The following is a 25,152-nucleotide window of genomic DNA, read 5'->3' on the forward strand; positions in this document are numbered from 1 at the left end:
GGAAGTCAGAGTCATAGTGTTTGTGCTTAGTTCCAGGGGAGGGTGTCTTTTCCCCTTTGAGCTTTGGCACTAGACAGCTTAGGTCCAAAATCACCTTCTGGGTTGGGGCTCATTGGGGTTGAGGGTTCTCTGTCATCTTTGGATCCTGGTAATCATTGGTTTTGCAAGTGGCTTCAGCCTTTGAGATTTTTCAAAGGATTTTGGGCATACCCAAAGTGAATGTGTTTTTTTCATCTTGCTCAATTTCACTCAAACCCCATCTAGATCCTGCAACATAATCTTCTTCTCATCATCCTGTCAGACATGGACAGTCAGGACCTCAGGCTTCTGAAACCACATGCTATATTAGTTCCCAGTCTGATTCTGAAGCATCTGACCTCCCAACAGAACCAATTCATAAGAAGCAGATATGCATGTGAAAGCACATAGACTCCTCACCATAGTCTTTCACAGAGGATACAGACTTGGATGAGGGTGAGGGGTCCTGCTTGAAAGATGTTACCTTCTGGTAATCCTTGAGCTTATGAATTAGAGAGGGTGATGGTCCAGTGAAGATTCCTTACTGGACAAATCTGTATTTTTAGAAACCTTCAATTCCAGGTCAGTATTGCCCTGTTGGTACCACCCATTGATCCACTTATCGATCTCATGTTGAAACGGAATTGGAAGGAATCTGATATGGTGGATTTGATACCCAAGAAACCAGATAGGATTAGCATCTCTGCAGGACAGGAAACACTGGAGCTAAGGTCTACCAGTGAATGCTTCTATGGTCCCTTCACTGAGATGTCCTATCAGAGTCCCTGATGGGTTCTCTGACTGCTGCATTCTGGAGGTAGTTGGGGATGCTTATCATTGCATCTTTAAGCCTGACAAAACACAGCAAAGGATTTGTGGCTGCTAAAATTATTTTCCAGAGGCTATTCTATTCCCTGAAAAAGAAAGTTATTCTCAATTTTTCACCCAGTCAATGTGAACTAGTAGCAATAGAATTTTCCAAGCTGCTAGAAAAAAAAGAATCATCCAACCGGTCCCCCAGACCAGTTAGAATTTGGAGTCTACTTAAGGTTCTTTTTAGTAGAATACAGGGTACCTCAGACCAGTTTTGAATCTCAGTCACTTGAACCAGTTCAGAAACTAGACAAAACTCCCAATAGTCACAGTTCAGTCCATATTGCCTCTTCTGAGGAAAGATGATTGGATGTGCTCAATTGATCTTCGGGACACTTACTATCATGAAGATAGGGAAGCACTCCAGGAGATTCTTCCATTTCCAGCTGGGAACGAGTCACTACCAGTTCAGACCCCTACCTTTCAGTCTCACCACAACCCCCAGGGTGTTCACTAAGATAATGGCAGTGGTAGAGGCACATTTGCATCTGCTAGGGATCCAAGTCCTTCCCTACCTCAATGATCGGCTCCTGAATGCTGATTCTGAGCATCTGATTTACATTACTTGTACCTTTTGCTTTAATGGTTATTGGATTTGGGTATAAAAGTACGTTTCTCAAAGTGTCAGTTGGTACCAACCCAACAAATAAAATACATTAGATGGCACCTCAACACAACTCTGCAGATTGTCAACCTCCCTTATTACAGGGTTATATATTTGTGTCTAATAGCCACACAGGTGATCCATCATCCCCCTCCTCCAGCATTGTTCTTCCTGTGCCAGTTAGGCCTAATAGCATTCACAATTCTAATGGTTTTGATGGCCTACTACTATATGACAGTGCTTCAGTGGACTCTAGCAGTGCAGTGGTCGTCGAATTTTCACCCATTACATGTGAAGATTTGACTCACAAAGATTTGCAGGCAACACATCAATGAACGATGAATTATTCACATAGATCTGCTGGTAGCAGTACTAACCTTGGATGCCTCCCTTCAGAGGGGGGCATTTTGAAGGGAGGATGATCCACGGCACATAGTCAACCTTAGAGGCCAATCTTCACATCAGTGTCTTGGAGATGCTAGGTCCTCCTAGCATTGCAGGCATTCCAGGATGTCCTCCTCAAGGGTGTGATTTCCATACAGACAGACATCATGGCCATCATATTGTACATCAGCAAATAAGGAGGAACTTGTTCTTACCCTTGTGCCAAGAGGCCATGAGAGTTTGGCAGTGGGTGATGTCTTGACACTGTTTTCTGAAAGCAATGCACATCCCAGAGTCCTCCAATGTTCTGGTGGACAAATTGAGCAGAACTATCCTAATTCTTCATGAGTGGTCCCTCTATCCAACAGGGCTCTGAAGAGGCAACTTTAATTTTTGTCACTGGGGCCAACTTTGCTGTGACCTATTTGCCTCTTACCTCAACAACAATTGCAGCAGATTCCTCCATGGGGTCAACCACCGAGGGATGCTCTGGTCCACAATTGGCTCTGCGCATCCTGTATCCCTTCCCCCATTACCACTCATGAGCAAATTTATTCAGAAAGCCAGACAGTGCAAGGCCAAAGTAATCGTCATTGCCTCCTTCTGGCCCCAACAAATATGGTTCCCCTTCCTGTGGCATCTATTAGTACATACCCCTTGGATGCTGGTTCAGTATCCACTTCTTCTGTCTTACCCATCTGGATTTCCTCCTCTGGACTAGACCACCCTGAAGCTAACCACTTGGTTTCTCCATTTCTGACCATAGCCAGAGATGTCAGATTTCCCAATATGGTTGTTGAGATTATTTCAACTTCCAAGAAGCCTGCTACAAAAATTGTATATTACAGCAAATAGAGAAGATTTTCTATTTGAGCTGCGGCCAAATGTTTGGACCCTTTTTCTGCACCCATCCTGTCGATCTTGGAATTCATGTCTGAACCTTTTTGTAAAGACGTTAGTTATGCTACCATCAAATTCAAATGTCAGCAATTTCGAATTTTCATATTAGCCACAATGACACTTCCATAGCTTCCTTGAAGATCTCAAGAAGTTTTTAAGAGGAACATTTCTTTTATGTCCTCCCATTAGAGAACTGATCCCTCCATGGAATATTACCATCATGCTCCAGGCTCTAACACAGTCTCTCTTTAACTTGCGGCCATGGCGGACATTAAATATCTAACAATTTTCCTAGTGGTGATCACTTCAGCCAGAAAAAAATTCAGAGTTACAACCACTCTCATGTAAACCTCTCTGTTTGACTTTCCATAAGGACAGAGTTTCTCTCCGGATTAATGCATACTTCTAAAGGTGACACCTGAAACAAACTTAAATCAATCCATACTTTTACCTGTATTTTTCTCCAGATTTTCAAGCAGGAGAATATATCACACACATGCTAGATGTTCATTGTCAACTCAGATTCTGTGTTCTTCATAAAAAACAGTTCAGGAATTCTGATCAACTACTTATTGCCTTCTCAAACCAAAACTTGGTAGAGCTGTTGCAAAGGTTACACTTTCAAGGTGGTTGTCAGACTGCATTTCCTTTGTCTGTAACAGAAGGGTTTATCTTTACAATCCAAGCCGAAGGCTCATGTAACAAGATCAGTGGCTACTTTAATGGCCTTTTCAAGTAGACTGCCTATTGATGATATTTGTGCAGCAGCAACTTGGTCCACAGTTCATACCTTTGTGACTCTTTATAAACAGTACAGATCTCACTCTTCCATTGGTTCCACCATACTCAGGAATGTCCTTCCTTGATACTATCCAGAAAAACAGCTTGGGAATCTGTGCATATGTTGAATCAGATGAAACCAGGCAACCTTGGATATGAAAGTTAGATACTTATCATAGCGATGGAGCCATGTTGTCTTATACTCATCCTTTTCAACCTCCCTCCCTCCTGCCTCTCTTTCAGATTGACACATATAGCTTCAAGATGACTGGATGGTTGCCACTCCACACCCTGTCTGTGAACAGTCCTGTCTGTTTCCTTGTTCCCTTCTCTGTGATTGGTTATCTGTTATCTACTTTCTAAAATGTGTTCATAAATAGACCTTATCTGTACAGTAAGGCAAACTCAATCTGAGGTACTAGGAAGGATTTCAGGGAATTATGGGTGGGGGAGGTGTCAGAGCCCTGGAACCATGAAAGCTTCAAATCCAGTGCTGAAGTTGGATCCAGTTGGACATGACAACCCGTATGTTGAACTGGATGACAACATGGATCTATTGTTATGGTAAGTACATATCTTTTATATACACACACACATGTAGATATATATATATATATATATATATATATATATATGTGTGTGTATATATATATATATATATATATATATATATATATATATATATATATATGTGTGTGTGTGGGTCTACTACTTTACAACAAATTGTCACTTAACCAAAAACGAAAAGTAGAACCCCACTTCAGCGAACGTGCACTTTCACTGAAGTCTAGGTGCCCGATTGCCCCACAAATAAAAAAAATAACAAAAACATATTTTTGCAGGAGAGCAAGCCCCCCACACCCCCTACTTAAATATATCAACTCCAAGATTGTACTACAGTGAGGAAAAGAGAATATTCCCATTCCGCGCTGTATTGTGATCTCCATAGTCAGTTTTCGAAGTTTCAGTACTTCAAACAAGTGCATTCGAACAAGTGAAGTTCGAAGTACTGAAACTTCAACCAAAAACAGTAGATCGATATATATATATATATATATATATATATATATATATATATATATATATATATATATATATATATATATATATATATATATATCTAAAGATATGTTATCTTTCTGTTTTAGTATTGTTTCTATTTGCTACTGTTGTTAATTCCTTACAGAATTCTACTTTATTATTGTGTTGTCTGTATGCTTAATACCACTGTTAAGCAGTTATGAAGCTTTTCTAAAGTGTTCTTTGATTTGTACTGGGAAACTGACGATCTGTTGTTGTCAGTTTTCATTCATTCCTCAACAGTTGGGCTTGGATCTGATCCACGGATATGATTCAGCTGTTATTTTAGCTCATGGCCACCAAAAAGCTCTCAAGCTCCTCCTTTACCCATAATACACCAATCCCTAACATACCTCAGATCTTGTTTGGCTCTTTCACATTTGGATGTGGTTGCCTTGAGCTCTCAAGCATTTAAGAATAGAGATAAGTTTATTTCTTCCTTTTTATTCCCTATAACATATAACAGTTGCAGAATAGTGTGTGCATGTTGTACTTTAAGAAGTGTTTCAAGGTCAGCATGTGCATATAAATAGCAAGCATATGCTAGCTTCAGTGCCATTTTGTGAGTGCAGCCAAACAGTGAGCATGTATGAGTTTAATAGCTAATTTGTTTATACGTTTATCTAAGTTAAAGTTATTAAGCCTCAATCCTGATGTGTGTTTTTACATAATAAAGCTGCTTGAACAAAACCCACAAAGATTTTATCTGTTTTATCCTGACTATATGAGCGACATGGTGTCAGAACTGGGATTCCAGAGGCTGCTTTTCAGAGCTATGGACTTCATGGTTAACAGTGAAGGTAAACTAAGAGAAACGAGCACAAAAAAGGGCTAGAAATTAACCAAAGGTAATGAAAACATGCACAGACAAATTATTTTATAAAAAATGATAAAACAGAGCATTACAAGGGTGCAAACTGCATTATTAAACAAGTGAGAGGCACAAAAGTTTTATTAATTAAACAAAATGTTTAAAATTAAGATATTTGATAGAATCATTATCAGAAAAGCACATAAGGGGATTTGGAATTACCTCAAAATTGTAAAACGAACATGTTTAAAGCAAAACGGGCATGTTTAGATTAAAACGAGCACAAGAAAAGTATAATGGGCATGAAAAAAGATTAAATGAGCAAAACAAATGTAATAAAGGGAAAAAGGGTAAATTAAGCATAAATAAAGCAAGGCGACTGGATGTTTTTTTTGGCAAAGTACTGTGTTTTGGCATAGCTACTACTTTGAATTGTATTCAGGGCATAACTAGAGTTATTCAAAGTATTTCAAAGTATGTAAAAGTGCTTACAGTGTGTGCTTATTACCGTGCATTTATTCTGAAGAGTTTATTTGTGTGCGGAGTGCAATTATTTCATAAAGTACAGTCAAAATACAGCCATTTCGAAAAGTTTCTTGTGCTGGGTGTGTCTTTTTTCAAAGTGCCGCCATTACAGAGTGTTACTTGCACTGTAAAGAGTTATTTAGCAAAGTAAACCCATTTTGGGGAAGTTTCAGCATGAAATATTTCTTACGTTGAGCTTCTTCTGCCAAATTTATTCGCACATTACAGTTATTTTGAAATGTTTCTTACAATGGTGATAACTGATTTCTTACAGTACAGTGATTTCAAGAGTATTACAGTGCCTGAAAGTCTTATTTCACAATGTTTCTTACACTAAGAGGTGATTTCTTACAGTACAGTAATTTCAAGAGCATTACAGTGCCTGAGAGACTTATTTCACAAAGTTCAGTTATTCAGAGGGTTGTTGTGCTATTGGGCATAGCTACAAATACTGGTATACATTTCTGGCATGTGCATATTGTGTATGTTTGTCCATACTTGCAAAAGCCTTCGCTGGTATGTGTTAATATGGCAGATACATTTCGAAAACACTCACTATTGGTGTTTGACCAGAATATTGCAGAGAATTGGAGAATATTTGAACAAGAGTATGATATTTTATACTAGTAGCTTATTCTGATAAATATGCATGCACCAAGGCATTCATTTTGCTAAACCTAGCTGGGTTAGAGGCCATTGAAAGAGAGTGTTCATATGTGTATGCATCAGCGGTGTATAAGTGGAAGGTGAAAACTGTCATCTTGTTGTAGAGGCTGAATCAAAGGAAGATCCCAAGTGTTTGAAGCACAAGTTCAGGGAAATGTGTAACCTCCCCAGACAAATATTACATTAGAGAGGCATTTGTTTTGCACAAGAGATAGAAAACGGGAGACTTTTGAAGCTTTTATAACTGACTTGAGAAACAAAGCTAAAATTTGTTAGTTTGGTGACTTAAAAGATGAGCTGATAAAGTACAGGCTTGTGTGTGATATTAATAGTGCTGCAGTGAGAAAGATTTAGCTTCATGACAGAGATTTAACACTGAGCAAAGCTATTGAGATTTGTCAAATCCATGAAGTTACAGAAAGGCACACAAGTATGCTTGCAAGTGATAAGAGCATGGTTTCAGCAGGCTCCAGAGCAAATGTAGACAGCATTCAACACGTGTCTATCAGCAGTAGGCCTAAGCACATGGCAACTACAACTGCTACAGGGTTTCCTGGGCAGGGTCGTAGTTTTCTAGCAAGTTCTAAGAAAATGATATGCTCAGTGTAGTACAAGGGTGAATCAGCAAAACCCAAATCCAGCTTAATTGTTAACTGTTGCAATTGGGGTGCCAGTCATGAGTCTAAAAGAGAAAAATGCTTAGCATTTGGTCAGCAATGCCATAAGTGTAAAAAAATGGAACCATTTTCAAAAGTTTTGCAAATCAGGTAAACCTCACACAGTTATAAAGAAGGGTCACTTGAAAAAGCAAGTTGATCATATAGAGAGCTGCAGTTCTACTTTCTACTTAGATGGTGTATCAGTAATTGGTGAAAAGCTTGATGCAATAAATTTGTTGACAGAGAATGAAGTGTTTTGTACTGTCCGGATCAATGGTAACTCCACTGAGCTTAAGTGAACACCGTCTCAAAATGTAATGTTATGTCAGCAGACACATTTGCTAAAGTGAGAAATGGTGAACAACTCAATGTGGCTAGTTGTGCAAAACTTGTTGCTTATGGTGGTGAAGAAATTCATACCAAAGGCTCAGTAGTGCTTTCATGTTATTTGGCTAGAAACTGTTACAGATTGTTATTTTATATAGTCTGAAGACCTGTGCAGTCATTATTGGGTCTCAGAGAGTGTTTGAGAATGAATGTGCATTCTTTTACCAAATAAATTCATCATATAAGCACATATCTTAGTTCCAATTTTACTGAAACTATTTTCTCAGAGTATGCTGATGCTTTTGATGACAAGTTGGGCAAACTACCAGTTGTGTATTCCATGAAGTTAGACCCAGAGGTCGGTCTGGTTGTCAGACCAGCAAGAAAAGTTCTGATAGCTTAGCAGGATAAAGTCAAACCTCAGTTGGATAAAATGGTGGAGCAAGGTGTAATTTGTCCAGTTACAGAACCGACTGAATGAGTGTCGTCCATGGTAGCAGCCCATAAAAAAGGTTCAGACAAAATCAGAATATATATTGACCCAAGAGATTTGAACAAAGCATTAAAGAGACTGCATCATCCCATGCATACAGTCGAAGAAGTCACAACCCTAATATCAAATGCCGCTGTTTTTTTCTGTCCTAGATGCAAAACGTTCATTTTAGCAAGTGATGCTTCATCGCAAATTCTCATTACTGACTACTTTCAGTACTCCATTTGGCAGATATAGATTCCTCAGGATGCCATTTGGAATAAATTCTGCAAATGGAGTCTTCCAGCATGCAATGAAGCAATTTTTTTCAGGTTACCCTTATGCCAAAATAGTAGATGATTTATTGGTTGGAGGCAATGGTGAAGCACGGCATGGCAGAAAACTTAAGAAATGTCTAGACAGAGCACATGAAGTGAACTTAAAGCTCAATCCTCTGAAGTGCAAATTTAGATTACCAGATGCTACATATGTAGGTCATTTATTTACTAGCACTGGCTTGAGACCAGACCTGTCCAAGCAAGCAGCCATTCTTGAAAGCCAGCAGCAGATAATGTTCAGGCACTACAATGTTTTCTTGGTATGTCAACTATTTAGGCAAGTTTATACCAGACTTCAGTGAGCTGACAGCACCTTTGAGAGAGATGACGTGCAAAAATGTTACATGGTCTTGGTTGGAACAGCACCAGAAGGCATTTGACGACCCTAAGCAGAAAATTTCCACCCCACCTACATTAAGATACTATGATGTTAATAAACCAGTAACTCTTTCCTGTGATGCTTCAAAATTTGGTCTTGGCGTAGTTATTCTTCAAGAATGCTTTAAAGAATTTTGACTTGAAGCTTATGAAATATAAAAAATTGCAATTAGAAATAACATACTTCAAAGAGTGTGTCAACGAAGGAATTGTGCCGAAGGGCCTCAGATCGTGGCAATACCCCACTGTTCTTATTGAGAATTCTTTGTTTCAAAAAGACCTTCTCAGTTTGTTTAACAAACATGGACTTGAACTATTGGATATTATGATTAAACACTACCAATTGGCAGCCGATATCCTAATAAAAGAAATTACTGTGTTGGATGAAAAAGTAAAAGGTGACTTGGACTTTAACCGGTACAAATATGAATATGATGGATGCTTTTCTAGCATTAATTCATACTTGGTTAAACTGAAGAGCACTAAAATGACGAAGCTAAATAGATACAGGGAAGCGTACAAAACAGGAATATCATATCCTAAACCTCCTGTCTCCCAAACTGGAATATCAGACCAAAGGAAGGAACCAGTTAATAGAAGAGATTACCAGCCAGGCGTCCAAACGGATCATAACAACGGAGCTCATGGCAGCCATCAGGAAAGCCAACGTAATGAACATTCTGAGGGAGGTAACAACAATCAACCATCTAACAGAGGCAGTGAAAACGACCACCAATCACGGTGGAATGGAGCAAAATTTAATCAAAATTTTCGGAAACAAGCCTAGGATACAACCTGAGGCAAGATCTACCACATGTCTCATACAAGACACCTGTGCAGATGTATCAGTAGATGAAACAACGGAGTACAGACCTGAAGCAGTGAGACTCATTTATAATTCTAAAGGTGACTTTAACATTTTTAATTTTTCTTCATTAATTATATACACCTTGTTGGAAGACTTATTAGCAAAAGGACAAACTTTTGTACTGTCGAGAAGGGCGTCTGTTGCTGAAACAATTCTGGACCTGAAGTTGTTCACTAGAAAACTTAATCTTGGCTATATTTTTGGCTCAAATAATCCAACAAATGATCCATTTCATGTTTCCAGTACATATTGTCCACCAATGCACCATACTTTGGGTTTGTTCGAACGTGTTTGTGAGCTAGATTTGTTTCAACTTCTGTCACAAAGACAAACTAGGAATAATATATACAATATCACTAGTGAAGAAAAACAGGCCCTACTCCTTGTCAGGGAGGCACATGTTAGAGTTATGCAACCAGACAAGGGGGGAGGATTAGTCATCATGGACGTTGATGACTATATGGAAAGAATGGAGAAAACAGTCACGTCCGTAACTTATGAGGAAGTATCAAGAAATCAATTAAATATAGCATATCGAAGAATCCGTTCCCACCTTGAAGAACTGTTTATTGAAGCTAGAATAGACTTGAATACATATAATTTTTTTAATATGCTTTCACCTAGGCTCCCAATATTATTTGGGATACATAAGATACATAAATCCATTGAAGACCCCCCCATGAGGCCATTGGTAGATGCTAGGAATAGTATAACATACCCCCTAGCGAAATTCATAGATTTTTACCTTAAAAAATATGCACAACAGCAGACCCAAATATGTAAGGATTCTTGGTCATTTCTAGCAAATATGCAAAAAATAGGCTTTAGAAATGACCTTAACTTCCCTACAATCGATGTCAAGGATTTATATACTTCCATTCCACAGGATGAAGGAATAGAATGGATTAGGTTACTGTTGGGTGAATTGGGGGTCCCCCCCAAATCACTTTACTATGTGAACTTTTGGGCATAGTGTTAACTAACAGCTATCTTACACTGAACAACAAGTTGTATATACAGAAAACAGGGGTGGCGATGGGGTCCCCCTGTGGAGCCAGTGTTGCTAACTTAGTGATGGCGTATTGGGAGAGGGAGTATATTTTAAGGAAACCTGACATCCAAGGGAAAATATCCTTTTACACATGCTTCTTGGATGACATATTTATGTTAGTGGATGGTGAAGAACAGGAGGCATCCAAGTTAGTAACTTATTTGAATAACACTACTAATTTCTTAAAATTTACACGTGTTTGAAAAGGAAAGAATAGCATACCTAGATGTAGACCTTAGTAAAGACCACATAAACAAACGTTATATAGCAAAGATCTATAGAAAAGAGACCTACTCCAACTCCTTACTTCACTTTACTAGCAACCATCCACTCTTCCAGAAACGATCAGTGGTTAAGGATCAACTGGTTAGGGCAGCCCGTATGGTGACCACTGACGTGGACTTCAACATGGAGTGTAGTAGGTTGGAAGATATGTTTGTTAAGAGAGGTTATCCATCCACCTTAGTATTAGACCTTATAAGTGAAGTGAAAGAAAAGAGAACAAGAGGGGTTTACCAACCTATTTTGGGAGGCTCAGTAGGAGCAGATAGCCTCTACAGTTATTCTACTGAGGTTCAACCTAGCATTAATGTGGAGAAGGATACTCATTCATCAAATTTCATAACTACTTTTAGTATGGCTGGATATGGAATTAGGTCTATTATTTATAAAAATTGGGAACTAGTAAAATCTGACTATAGCCTGTCCTCTATATGGAGAGATGTACCCAGGGTCACCTTTAGAAGAGATGCCAATTTAAAAAGTATACTACAAAGAAGCTGGAAACCTTTAAATCCAATCAGTAGAAATGGAATGTGGAAATGTAACATGTGTTCATATTGTCCACAGGTAGATGCTGGCCAAAATTTTACAATTAGAGATGTCAGTTATAAAATCAACAAGAAGTTCAACTGTAATTCAAAGGGAGTGGTCTATCTCGCTCAGTGTAATACCTATCCTGCCTTTTATATAGGCAAAATGTACAGGAAACTGAGGGAGAGAATCTATGAACACTTATACAGTATTAGAACGTTAAAAAAGGAAAACGCATTGGCCAGACATGTGGAAAGTTTCCCACAGCATTCCTTTAAATTTAAAGCCATAGACGATCAAACTTGTGACTTGAGGGGCAGTCAAACTTCTTTATTGTTGGAGAAAAGGGAGTTGTTATGGCAACTCCAAACTAGAACCTGTTGTCATCCGGGCTTGAATGAAATTTATTCTATTTCTTGTATACTGAAGCTCAAAAGCCTCATGAGGTAAATCACTGTGTTCCTTTACTTTTTATTTATAATATTATATATATTTTTTATTATTATTTTAGGAAAAATGTCCACTAATTCATATATATACAACAGCATGGCCTCATAGACCAGGTCATTTTGCATATGGTCGGGCATCCCCCCCTCACTCATAAAATTTCCTTTTGGAAGTTTATTTGTGTGATATAACATGTTAAACCATTGCAGCTTATGTAGGTATATACCAACAAACAACACTAGGTGGTGTTTTAGGGTAACTACACAAGCAAAGAGCAATGGAGGCTTGAATAAGATGAGCTAGCAGACAATTTTGGAAATTGTTTAAAGGATGGAGTAACAGTGGAGCTTTATTGGACGTTTCGTGATTCATCTCCACCAAACTGGGGTCTTTAATGTGGCAACAAGAGTGAGGCGAAATACCTTGAACAACTTTGGGTCACATTAATATGTAGCAACATAAGGTGAGTTCTGGAAATATAAGGATACAGATTTAAATGCAGACATGAGTCATGGAACCTTTATGTATTAGTATATAAGGCAGCTGTATGAGCGATGTTTCTCAGTATTCATACAAATAGGAGAAGTTGCTTAGGGTAACTTTACAAGTAAGGATTGCTGAAGAGCCATTTTAGGTGAAGAAGTAAGTTTAGTCAACATGTCAGGAATAAGTGAAATAAGGAGGTAAACAAACACACAGTCAGGCACTGTGTGTTGTTTTTGCACTTTTTGTATGTTTGAACGGCACTGCTGGTAACTTGTCAATATAGAAGGGAATACTTATTTCTTTTGTTTTTTGTTTTTACAATTTTTCATTTCTTACTTTCATGTTTTACTTGTTTACAAAGTCAAATACTATTGAAAGTACAAAATGTGCTGTGTCTTTTATTCTTCGGGGGTTGGCCTTTTTAAATCCTGTTACAGGGAACTAAGCATTTTAATTGAAATGTGATTTCAACTGTAATTGAAATGTGATTTTATTTTAAAAAGTGGAAATTTGTTGATTCTTGTTTGTCTGAAGAAGTCCTGCTAGGAGCAGGATGAAAAGTGGAAATTAAAATTGAAGGCTTTACCTTTTAAAACTTTTATGTTTTGCTTGGTCCATTGAAGGTGGATATCGATACCATTTGGATTGTTTTAATAGAAGTGGTGCAGTGAGGGCATGTTCATTTGTCTCAGTTCTTTTTCTAGCAAGTTTATACCAGACTTCAGTGAGCTGACAGCACCTTTGAGAGAGATGATGTGCAAAAATGTTACATGGTCTTGGTTGGAACAGCCCCAGAAGGCATTTGACGACCCTAAGCAGAAAATTTCCACCCCACCTACATTAAGATACTATGATGTTAGTAAACCAGTAACTCTTTCCTGTGATGCTTCAAAATTTGGTCTTGGCGTAGTTATTCTTCAAGAATGCAGACCAGTAGTAGCCTATGAATCTAGAACTCTTAGCCAAACTGAAATGCAATATGCTCAAATTGAGAAAGAACTTTTGGCAATAGTATTTGAATGTTCAAAGTTTCATGATTATATCTATGGTCGAGCTATTCAGATTGAAACTGATCACCAACCTCTAGTTACTATTCTAAAAAAGCCTATGTATTTAGCTTCAGTGAGATTACAAAGAATGATGCTCAAATTTTGAAAGTACAACTTCAATGTGGCTGTACAAAAGGCAGATTTCTTTATCTGGCTGATACCTTATCCAAATCACCCAGAAATACAACAGAATAGCTTCATGCAGAGAATTTTGACTTTGACATCATGGGAGAGTGTAATTTTTCTACCACGAGACTTGAGCTGAGAAATCATACAAAGTCTGATCCAATTTTGCAAAAGCTGGACCACTACATCAATGGTGGATGGCCATCAAAGCAATCTAGTGTACCACCTGATGTTAAAACTTATTTTCCTTACAAAGATGAAATGTTAATGAAAGATGTCATTATTTTCAAAGGTCCTAAAATTGTTCTTCCTGCTTCCTTACAACACGAATATATACAGATTTTGCATCATGGTCACCCAGGTTCCAAATCTACCAAAAGAAGGGCAAGAGAACTAGTATTTTGGCCTTCTCTAGTAAAAGACATTGATAAAGTACTTACTTCTTGTTCAGTATGCAATAGTACTAAACCACATTTTCAAAAAGAACCACTTCAGCTAAGTCAGGTTCCTGAACTACCTTGATCAACAGTAGCAACTGATATATTCGAGTGGAACACTCAGCGTTACTTAGTGTTGGTAGACTCTTATTCAGACTGGTTTGAGATTTATTTACTACCTAATCTAATGTCCACTGCTTTATCACCAAGTTGAAATGTCATTTCTCAGTCCGTGGTAGTCCACACAAAGTTATTTCTGACAATGATACCCAAGTTACCAGTCAGATGTTTCAGAAATTTGCAAAAGAATGGGACATTGCACATGTTACTAGTAGTCCAGAATATCCACAGTCAAATGGACTAGATGAGCGTGCAGTACAGAGTGCAAAGCAGTTACTTGAGAGGTCAAAGTGTGATAATACCAATATCTTTTTGAATTTACTTAATCTCAGAAACATACTCCATGACGATATACTTGGCTTGCCTGCTCAGAGATTTCTGTCTAGGCAAACCGGACAACACTGCCTATTAGTTCTAGCTTGTTGAGGCCTAAAGCTAAGAACAACAGGATAATTAGAGCCCAGTTATTCAGAAAGCATTCTTTCCAGAAGTCCAGTTATGATAAATCAAGCAGATTTCTTTGTCCATTGAACGAAGGAGGGACAGTGAGGATACAAACGGCAAAAGGCTTTGACCGGATCGGCCAAGTAACAGGTATATGTACAAAGCCAAAATCATACTTTGTAGAATCTGAGGGTGTGGAGTACAATGGAGTACAGGAGAAATTGCAGACATCTTCCTGTACCAGAATCAATATTACAGCATTGTTCCTGTGATACATACTCTAGATCTCAGAGCAATCCAGACAATGTTCCTGTTGCAGAATGTGTCAACTTCTACTTCCATTCCTGATGATGTTCCTAAAGATGTACATTCAGCAGAGACAGTCTCAGTTGCTAGACCTGATTCTAATTTCTATGTCACACGATTTGGTGGTATTTCCAGATCTAGTGTAAAATACACAGCAACCGTACATAATTGTTTATGTGTATTTAGTTCTGTATAATTGCATGACAAAGAATTATTTGCATTGATTGTATGTCAATTAATGTTGTCAACATTGCACAACTTATTTCTCAAAGAGGGAGAATGTAGAACAGTGTGTGTATGTTGTACCAAGAAGCGTTTCAAGCTTGGTACGTGCATATAAATAGCCAGCACATGCTAGCTTCAGTGCCATTTTGTGAGTGCAGCCAGAGAGTTAGCATGTATGAGTGTAATAGCTAGTTTGTTTATAAGTTTATCTAAGTTAAAGTTATTAAACCTCAGTCCTGATGTGTTTGTACATAATAAAGCTGCTTGAACAGAACCCACAAAGACTTGTCTATTTTATCCTGACTAGACTAGTGACAACAGTCTTCGATTTACAAATCCTCCCTTTTTACTAATTTTTAATGCATTTTCTTTTACCATAGTTGGTAATCTTTTTATTCCTTGCTTTCTTACACTTTTCTTAGTGTAATTTTAATTACCATTGTTGGTAATTTTTCTGTATTTCTACCTTTAATAGTTTATGTAAAAAACAAAACCAAAAAAAAGAAACTAAAACTTTCTTCTACTCTTTTCATTAGTATTTTCAGAATGTCTGTAAAAGGCCCTTCTGACTTTAAGAAGTGCCAAAAATGTGAGCACAAGTTAGCTGTATCAGAGTCTTGTATTTTGTGCATATACTGTTTGTGCCCAGACCATCTTTACCTAGACTGCTCTATTTCCAAAGCCTTTTAATCCACAAGCAGTGGTGGATAGGAAGAATAAATTAATACTGAAAATATTGCTACCCTCATCCTTTTAAGAAGCTATTGCTGGGGCTCAGTCTCCCCAACCCAAGTCAAAGAAGCCTTTATTCAAGTCTTCTAGCCCTTTGGGGTTCTAGACTCCATCATCGGATCCTACCATGGAACCACCAAAGAAAAAGTGTAGGTTGGATCTGAAGACTGCTCCTGCTCAGCTGGTGTCAGAGTTGATAAATGCTTCCTTGGATCCTATCTCTTTCAATCTGAAGCCTTTGCCCATGACATAGTATTCTCATCTTTAGACTTGGTACCCTCTAAAGTACCTTCCCCCTACCTCAAATCATGAGGGGTACTCTAGGTCTCTATCAGTAGTTTCTTCTCATTCTTCAAGAAGTCTGACTGAGGCTGATGTGGACAGAATGAAGAGGAAATTTCTCTTGGCACAGATACAGATGAGAGTACTCCCGGCTCCTACCCCTTTGGGTCAGGAAGTCTGTGTTTGTACTACTCAACCAATATTGGCTCCTTCTCCAATTTGACCTACTGTTTTGGAGCCCCTGGATCTAAGCCATCTGGGTCCATCTGGATCGGATCTGAAGATGTTGGTATCTTTGGCTCAGAGGCTATCTCTCAGTGCACTAGCTCTGATTGTTTCAGAGCTGGATGACTCTTGGAACTGAAGCATCCCTGTCAGATCTGAGGTAATAGAGTCAACTCCAAAGTTTTTGGAACCATCTCTTCCCCTTGGAATTGGACAGCTCAGCTCTGACCTCCGCCTCAAGTGGAGTACCATTAGGGTAGGAGAGCCAATGCAGTGGAAGTGTGGTTTCCTGGCTCCATTGGCTTCTTTCTCCCTGAAGCATTCTGCCTTTGAGGTTGTGAAGAGAGTGTTCTCTGCTTCAGCAGGACAGATGGCTCCTACCCCGCTCAGATCTTCCCTCTGGATCCCAGAATTCTCTGCACCTTGAGGCCCATCATTCTACTCCACAGGGACGTCCAGCCCAGAGTCTCCAGGTTACCCAACAGGGCATTACAATCTCTTCTAACACTTCACTGGATCAGCCCATTGAAGAAATCTTTAGGAAGAGGAAGACGAAGTACAAGAGGAGGCACTTGGATTCCCCTCAGGAGTCTGTCACTGAAGGTACTGATTTTGATGAAGAGGAAGGGTTCCCTAGATCACCACCCAAAGACACTTTTCTTTTTATATGGAATATTTATTTTTACTGGCAGTATATCTCCACTAAAACTCTTGGCATTCTACTTTCTGATTACACCATTTGTCTTTTTTCATATAACTTTATTTTTTCCATGTGTTAGATTTTCACATGGTATTACATAGTAATGTTTTATCATTACATTCTTATACCATACTTTTATATCTTTTTCTATTTCATCAATTTTTGTTTTCCACAAAAATATTTTTTCTTGGTAACATTTTATTTCTTCATTTATATGCTCTTTCTCTATTTTACTCTTCTTTACAATACCCCAAAATTTATTATACTTGTATTTAAAAATTTTACCACCAGTTCTTCATGTTTTTCATGTATCCAATTTAACACTTTCTACAAATTTAACTAAGTAGCATATACCACTGGGCTGATTAATCTTTAAACCTCCTTCTTCTTTATTTACACACAAAACTCCTCTTTTTATTGAGTTTAATCTAGAACTCCACATAAATGAAAAAAATATTTGCAATACTTCCTTTTCAAACACTGCTGGCAACATAAATCGACTGGATAAGTATGCTATTTTTCCCTTCAGTACTGAATTTACCAAATAAGCTTTTTTCTCTGAATGATAATTTATATGTTCTCCAAAAAAGACAGTTTGCTTTATTTCTTCAGTTGTTTTTTTTTTCCATTGAATTCTACTTACATCTTGATTCCCAAATTTTATACCTAACGCAGAAATTTCATTCATTGTAAAATATATACCCCCTGTATTTTTCTACATCACCTAAACCTTTACTTTTATCTTTATTTAAAGCTATTCCTAGCACCTCTAGGCACTCATTTGTGCAAATTATTGCTTCTTTTATCCAAATTTTATTTTTGTTTAATGTCATCTGAGTATGTTAACATAACTGGATTTCTTAACCCTTCAGGTGTTATATACTCTGCCACATACTGTCACATTCATAGTTAATACAGAGTATACAACTCATTGGAAATCCCTGTCTTACACTAGCCATCATATGTACCTCTCTGCTTAGTCAGACATTTACAGATAATTTTACTTTATTATTACTATGCATGGACATACATAATTTCCTAACTTTCTCATTTACATTATATTCTTTAATTATTACCCATATGATTTCATGTTCAGTTGTGTCAAATGCCTTATTAAGGTCTCCTATCATGATTTTCACCTTTTTTTCTGTTCCTAATATCATCCACAATTTCACTGTCATTTATAATTCCTGACAACCCTTTCCCTTTGTACTATATATATATTATTTTCCATAATATTTTATATTTTAGTTTCTAATCTCTTTTGTATTACTTTCATGAAGATTTTATAATCATTATTATTCAATACTAACAGTCTCCAGTTTTTTAATTGCCTTCTATATTGCTTCTTCCATATGAATTTAAGTGTTCCACTACATAATTATTTATACATAAAACCTTAATTTAGCTATTCATTTAAAACTTTAATTTTTTTGCCAATCCCATACATTTTTGTAAATTTCATACCATATCCTATCTGATCCTGTTACTAAATTTATATTTACTTGTCCTAATACTTTATCTAGTGCCTATTTAAAGAAATCTCCTTTTCCAACTCTTTATTCTCTTTTTCTATTAATTTTATTATTTTCTATGTTTTCACTACCTTCTTTTTTCTTTAAACATCTGTTGTACATATAGTACAACACTATTTATAATCTTTTCTGGATTTATTTCTATTTCTCCTTTTACATTTTTTATTCCTCTCATTATACTATCATATTCCTTTAATAATCCAGTTAAGTAATTTGATACTTCTTGTTTTTCTTGTAAAAAAGCATTGCTTGTATAACAATTCTTGTATTTTTTCTTGATTTCTTTCATATTTTTTTCCATATCAGTGTGCTTTCTGTCATTATGTTCTAAATCTTCCAGTGCATTATGTGTTCTTTTCTATTTTTCTTTCTCTACTTTTCTCACTTCATATTGCCACTGTAAAAGCATTTTTTATATTTTTCCTTAATTATCATCCACCATTCAGACCAACTGTTATAAAATGTTCTCATAGTATTATAATCTTTCCATCACTGTATTACTAATCTCTTTCCTTCTTTTTATTCCATGCTTTTTCATTTATTCTTTTTATTCCTTTGCTTATTGTTATATATTCCTGTTTTCATTTATCTCTAGCCATATTGCAAGATGATCAGACAATCCTGTTTCAACAACCCCCTTTCTCCTATAACTAATCCCTCTGATACTATAAAATAATCTATTTAAGTTCTGTATGTAGCCCTGTTCTAAGCCCATTAATTTTTGTCCCAAAGTTTTAACTTACCACATCTTATAACCTCTTACATTGTTCTTATACCATTTCCTTTTTTTACACTTGTCTCTTAAATCACCTTTATAGTCTCCTGCTATTACAGTCTAAAAGCTGATGAAATAAGTTTTCCCTTTCTTTACAATTAGTATAAGCATTTAATGTTCTTTTCATTTTAAATCTACAATGGTTCTTCCCATTTTTAATAAGGTTGGATCTAATATATTTAATGTATTTCTACAGAATATAGCTATCCTAGCACCTCTCAAATGTCCCAAATTCTAGATTATTTTCCTCCCCATAATTTTTCTGTTTGTAATCTTTCTTCACTTGTTAAAAATCTTGTCTTCTTATATAATTATACCTACATCAGATGTATCACACCACTCCAACATTCCTATTCTTCTTACTATATTCTTAATACTGTTCACATTAACAGAAAGCAATCTAAAATCTTCATTTTCCCCGTTTCCTTAGATTAAAGGTTTCATAAGTTCATAGTCCATTACTAAGCTATCTTTCTTACTAGACCATTCTAAGCCTAGCCAATTTTCTTCCCAAAGGTGAGGATCAAATACTGTACCTTGTGTCAGTGAGTAAAACACCTTAACCATTATTCTCAAAACCTGGTTGACAAACTGCTAAAGGTACTTGGAAAGGAAGGGGGACTACAAAAACTATTATACCAACCCCCAATAATTAGCTGTATATATTCTTTTTCATCCATTCATTTTTTATTTTGTATTCATCCATTTTCTTTTTTTTTTTTGTATTTTACCTTTTTACCTATATAATTCTTTTTTTCTTTTTCTACTCCCAATTTATGTCTTTTTATCACTTATTTCAGAAGCTTCCTCAATGTCCTCTTTATTGTTTTTTCTCAGCTAATTTTTTCTTCTAGTTCCATTACTTCTAAAATGTCTTCTCTTTGTTCATTTTATTCTCTTTCTTTTTTCTTTACTCTTATTTTCATGTTTGCAATCCATCCATCCATAAGTGACCAACTTTGTTACATTTATAACATTTCAATTCATATTTTTTGAATCATGTCCCATTTCCCCACAAATATGACATTTTCTTTTGTCACTGTTACTTAGTAAATGTACTTCTTTTCCACAAAAAAAAGAGAAAAAAACATGTTTTGGGTTGTCCCTTGTACTTTAGAACACCCCTATTCCCTTCTACATTTATCATAATTGATATATTTATAATTTTTTTCTTTCTATTTTTAACACAATATTGCAGTCCTAGCCACCAGTCCATAAATTGCTTTTGTCATAAACAATGTCCAGTACATCTTAAATAATACAAATGTTAAATAAATAAATAATAAACATCTTTACATAAAGTTTTCAAATGTCTTTTCAAAAGTCTCTCTTTTTACCTCTGGTCAAAATTGAACATGATTTTGTTTTTGTTTCCCTGTTAAATGCTCTTATCACATAAAGATTCCATGACTTACAGTCTTTCTTTTTTTCATATTCTCCAAGAAAATTTTCCTTTGAAAAAAGAGTTTCAGATATAATGTCAGAAAAGGGTATTTTTGTTAATACGCATATATGCTCTTACCTCCTGTGCTTTTACAACCAAAGGAGCTATTAAATTGTCCCGAACTTCATACTTGTCCATTTCTTTGTCTTTTTTACTTTGAATCCTTACCACGTACTTTCATTTTTCATTTTCTTCTGCCTTCTTTACTGCTACTCCACTTTTGGCTTCTTTTGCTTTCTCTGCTTATGTTTTCTTTTCTATCTTACCGCTATTCTTCACAATTGTTTCTGCATCCTCCTCTTGTATTTTCTCCATAATATCTTCCCAGGAAACATCTCCTTCACTTTCTTGCTTGTTCTGCACAACCATTTATGTAAGTTAATTATCCCACAACCCTCTCGAATGGAGGGCTGTAATTATACATTCATTGTTTAGTAACTCATCTCCATCAAACAGATTTCTTTGAAACATTTCCTCAGCATCCTACACACATTTTCCAGTCACAATATTTGCTTTCTCCTCCATTTTGGTCACCACTAAATCATCTACTTCTCCCTCTGTCTGCCTCCCTGTTTCTCTGGGCCACCTCTGTGCCTGGTATGAAAACAGGAAGTGCTCCTCCAAATGTAATAATGATGTGTAGGGGAATTCCCTGTTGCCCTGGCTAAATTTCACCTAGTAGCATCACTGTCAGCTTGGGTTCTCCCTGAAAAGAAGCTACTAGTCTAGTGGGACTAACCTGATCAACAAGGACTAAATACATGAAATAAGTGTGTACCTGAAGCTGGCCATGACAAACATTAATCAGTAAAAGGGAATGTCCATTGCCTCTGTTCAGAAAATGTGCACTTAACTTTTTTTCCTACTCAATGTTATCCAGTCAGCAACTACTTTGTGTCAGAAACCTTCATTTGGTTAGCTCTGAAGGAGAATGTGATCTTAAAGTTATTTATACAGTCTCACAAATACTTTCATGTTTCACATATTTCTTATAAAAATGATGCATATCTAATTATAATGAATACAAATATAGTGCTGTTTTATGTACTATATATATATCTATGAATCTCAGCAAGGGTATAATACAAGGATGAAGAAGTTAGAAGAAACAATAGAATATTTGTTCTTGAAGTGTATACATGCTGGGTTTGTATATGATAAGCTATTCACAGATTTAAACATGTTTCCTTGGTTTATGTGGGCATTTTTCCAAGGACTGGATAAATTGACTAGCTCAGGAGTGGGATAAACTGACTAGGTCTGCAATGAGTATATGAATCTTGAGTGACCATGGTGAAATGGCAGTAGTGATGACAGTATGTTTTATACCATGCCTTAGTAGTGCTGAAGAATACAATTTCTGATATTAATTGTATATAAAGACTATGGTTTTGAAAAAAAAATGTGGAGATGGGTATGGATAAAAGAAGAAATGCAGAGACAGAGCTAGGCAAAAGCCTGAAATGGCCTATAGTGATGATTGAGGAAAATGTTTTTTTTTTCTCTGCAGTTTTTCCAACAAGTTGACCATGAAACTTGTAAATTATAACTATTTAGACAGAGATAGCTGATAGCTTAGTATGTGTGCTCATATTGTATTATATCACTTTGGAAGGTTGCTGCTACTCCTTTTGTCTCTCAACACAGGCTGCTGTATAAGGATTAAGTGATTTTATTTTTGTAGTACGTTGCCTATCAAATATTGCAGAAAGACTCCATCCTCTAATGTCTGTAAACTTATTTCTGAGTTAATAATTTTTCTCCCTATAAGTTTTAAAGGTAGTTTAATACCAGCTAACCCTTTCGGTTTCTATATTTTCATTCTTTTACTGTAACAGATCATGAAGATCGCAAGTTTTTTCCTCAGGAAATCTTTGTCTATTTTTCTGTCACCACCCATAATTTTGCATCCTGATACTGCATCTTGTTTGGGTTGCAAAATGCTATAAAACATGTATGACACTGAAGTGAGACACCTTTCACTAGGTGTCAACTGTTGAACACAGATCTAAGTTATACTGGAGAGTTGCATAAGCAAGCTGAGAGGTACTCTTATTTTTAGCCAGTGAACTGTTGCTTTTATCCGTGTAAGGATAAAAAATTAAGGATAGTATGTAACAATTTTAGTGACTGTTCATCCGCCTTACTTACACTGTGAATATCAGTCAAAGAAGAATGAACATTGCTGGTAAACTAACTGAAACATTATTTAAAATAAATGATTGAATGTCACTGACAGTCTTGTCTTATCTTACTGAAGTTGCCGACTACAGCTCTGTGTTAGTGCCTAATTAAAGGAGATGTTTGTCAGATGTGCATTTGATAGTGCCTTCTAGAATAAAAATCTGGTTAGTGCAGATAAACTTTTCAGATTAATAATCTTTTCAGCAATATATTATTGTTGTTATTATTGTAGCGCAGTACTTAACCTGTCTATATAAAAGACGACATGTACAACTGCACAGTTTACAAGGTTTACTGTCTTCAAGTTTCTTTTCAATACAGCATAAAATGTTTTCTCCAGTAAACAGCTCTAACAGATCTCCCTAGAAATCAGATCACATCTCACATACAGTATATACATTCTTATGAAAACAGTCTTTTTGGGAACTCTCAAAGTCATTACTTTGGTATTTTCTGATGTCATTTAGGGAATCTTTCCTGTTTTAGAATGTTTCTGTGTGAGCATGCAATCTTTTTGATGATGTAATGCCATCTGTTAGTAAGCTCCTTTGTATTCTTGTTTCCAACTGGGTTTCTTTCTTGCACCTGCATCCTTAACTGTAGTCCTTAAAGCTTGTTCCAGACACTGAACATTCAGCTTATTCTTATCAACATTTTCTCAAGCTGTACTACACATGAATGCCATTTTATTTATTTGATTTTTCTTTGCTTCTCAGCTAAGAACAGCTTAACCCTTTTTTTAGCAAACAGAAATATATTCATCTGACTATATTATTTCTACATACTGTATATTATAGCAACAGAAGTGTATTTGCAGCTAACTAGCAAACAGGTACATGCATTTATAAATTTCTATTGGCTAGGCTTGTAAAGGTTCCAGGGCCATTAGCCTAGTACATGCCTATAAACCTATATATATCTAACAATTCCCTCTGTTTTATTTGAAATACAAAACTGTTTACATTGGTATATACTCTTTGATATTATGATTTACATGAAACACATTAGGAAACAAACCCTTTAGGTTTCTTTTGGTGCAGCAAGTTAACATGGTTTTATATTGTCAACACAATGCTAACAACCATTACTATTAGAACTGGATGAATTATTTAATTTAACAACTTTTTTCTTTTGAAGACAATTTGGTAAAAATGTTTTACCAGTTATGAGCTGCATCTTGCAATTGCTGAATTTGACTTTATACAGTGATGCTCTATACAGTGATTTTACATTGGCAATGCTTGTGAATTTTATTGCAAAGGCATTGTAGTCTTGTTTTTGAATAAAAACACATATGTCATAAATGTCAAGCTTTAACTTGTTACTATACATACAAATGTACTGAGGAGCAATTTCTGTAAACAGTTTAAAACTTGAATGCAAAATTGTCCATTTACACAGATAGAAATCATGGTTTATACATTGAAGAATGCTGTTTATATATTAAACTATTTACTGTACAACATACACTTGCTTGTACAGTCATTTGGTAATAAACTTGCAACTTGATATAGAATGCAGTTGTAAAACGCTTAGAACTATAATAAGTATTTGTAAATTGCCTAACTATTCATACATTTTACTGTTTTTTCTGGAGTCTCTGCTATGCTTGATGCTATTATACAATTACAAAATATTGTAAGAAACAAAATAGATATTGTCTTAACTAACACATGCTTAAAACAGATATATTTACATTATTTACATTTGCTGTCTACCTTTTGCTCCTGTGCATTTTAAACAGATGCACTTTTAGTGAAAAGAAAATACATGCATGTCACTTTTGTGATCTTATGTCTTTACTACTTTTAACTACTCTCATTTGATTTCTGTTCCCTATAACTGTTCTTTTATTTGAAATGGTGATTTGGAAATTATCTAACAGTGTAGCTATGAGAGGCTGTCCCTATGTGTATGTCATAATAACTTCAGTTATACGTCTTACTTTACTGTTTAACTGATGTGTCTTGCTTTAACTGAATGAAAGTTACATTAGATTCTGCTGTGTATGTTTAACCATTTTCTAGATGTAGAATAGTATATTGTAAATATTTTATTAGTGTAGCTAACTGCTGTTGCATTAACTCT

The 25,152-nt window shown here is 36.1% G+C and overlaps 1 protein-coding gene across 1 annotated transcript in view; it reads left to right on the forward strand.

Annotated features, from left to right (window-relative positions):
- LOC122816221 (CBP80/20-dependent translation initiation factor-like) overlaps positions 1-9,602 on the forward strand; it is a 143,935-nt gene extending 134,333 nt beyond the window's left edge. Inside the window, exon 5 of the mRNA XM_044088969.1 lies at positions 8,922-9,602. Coding sequence (XP_043944904.1) covers positions 8,922-9,602 — 681 coding nt within the window. The remainder of the gene's footprint in view (positions 1-8,921) is intronic.
- Positions 9,603-25,152: the final 15,550 nt, after the last annotated feature.

This window comes from Protopterus annectens, chromosome 1.part1 (assembly GCF_019279795.1).
Source record: "Protopterus annectens isolate FY-2018-M chromosome 1.part1, PAN1.0, whole genome shotgun sequence".
NCBI classification, from domain to species: Eukaryota; Metazoa; Chordata; order Ceratodontiformes; family Protopteridae; genus Protopterus; species Protopterus annectens.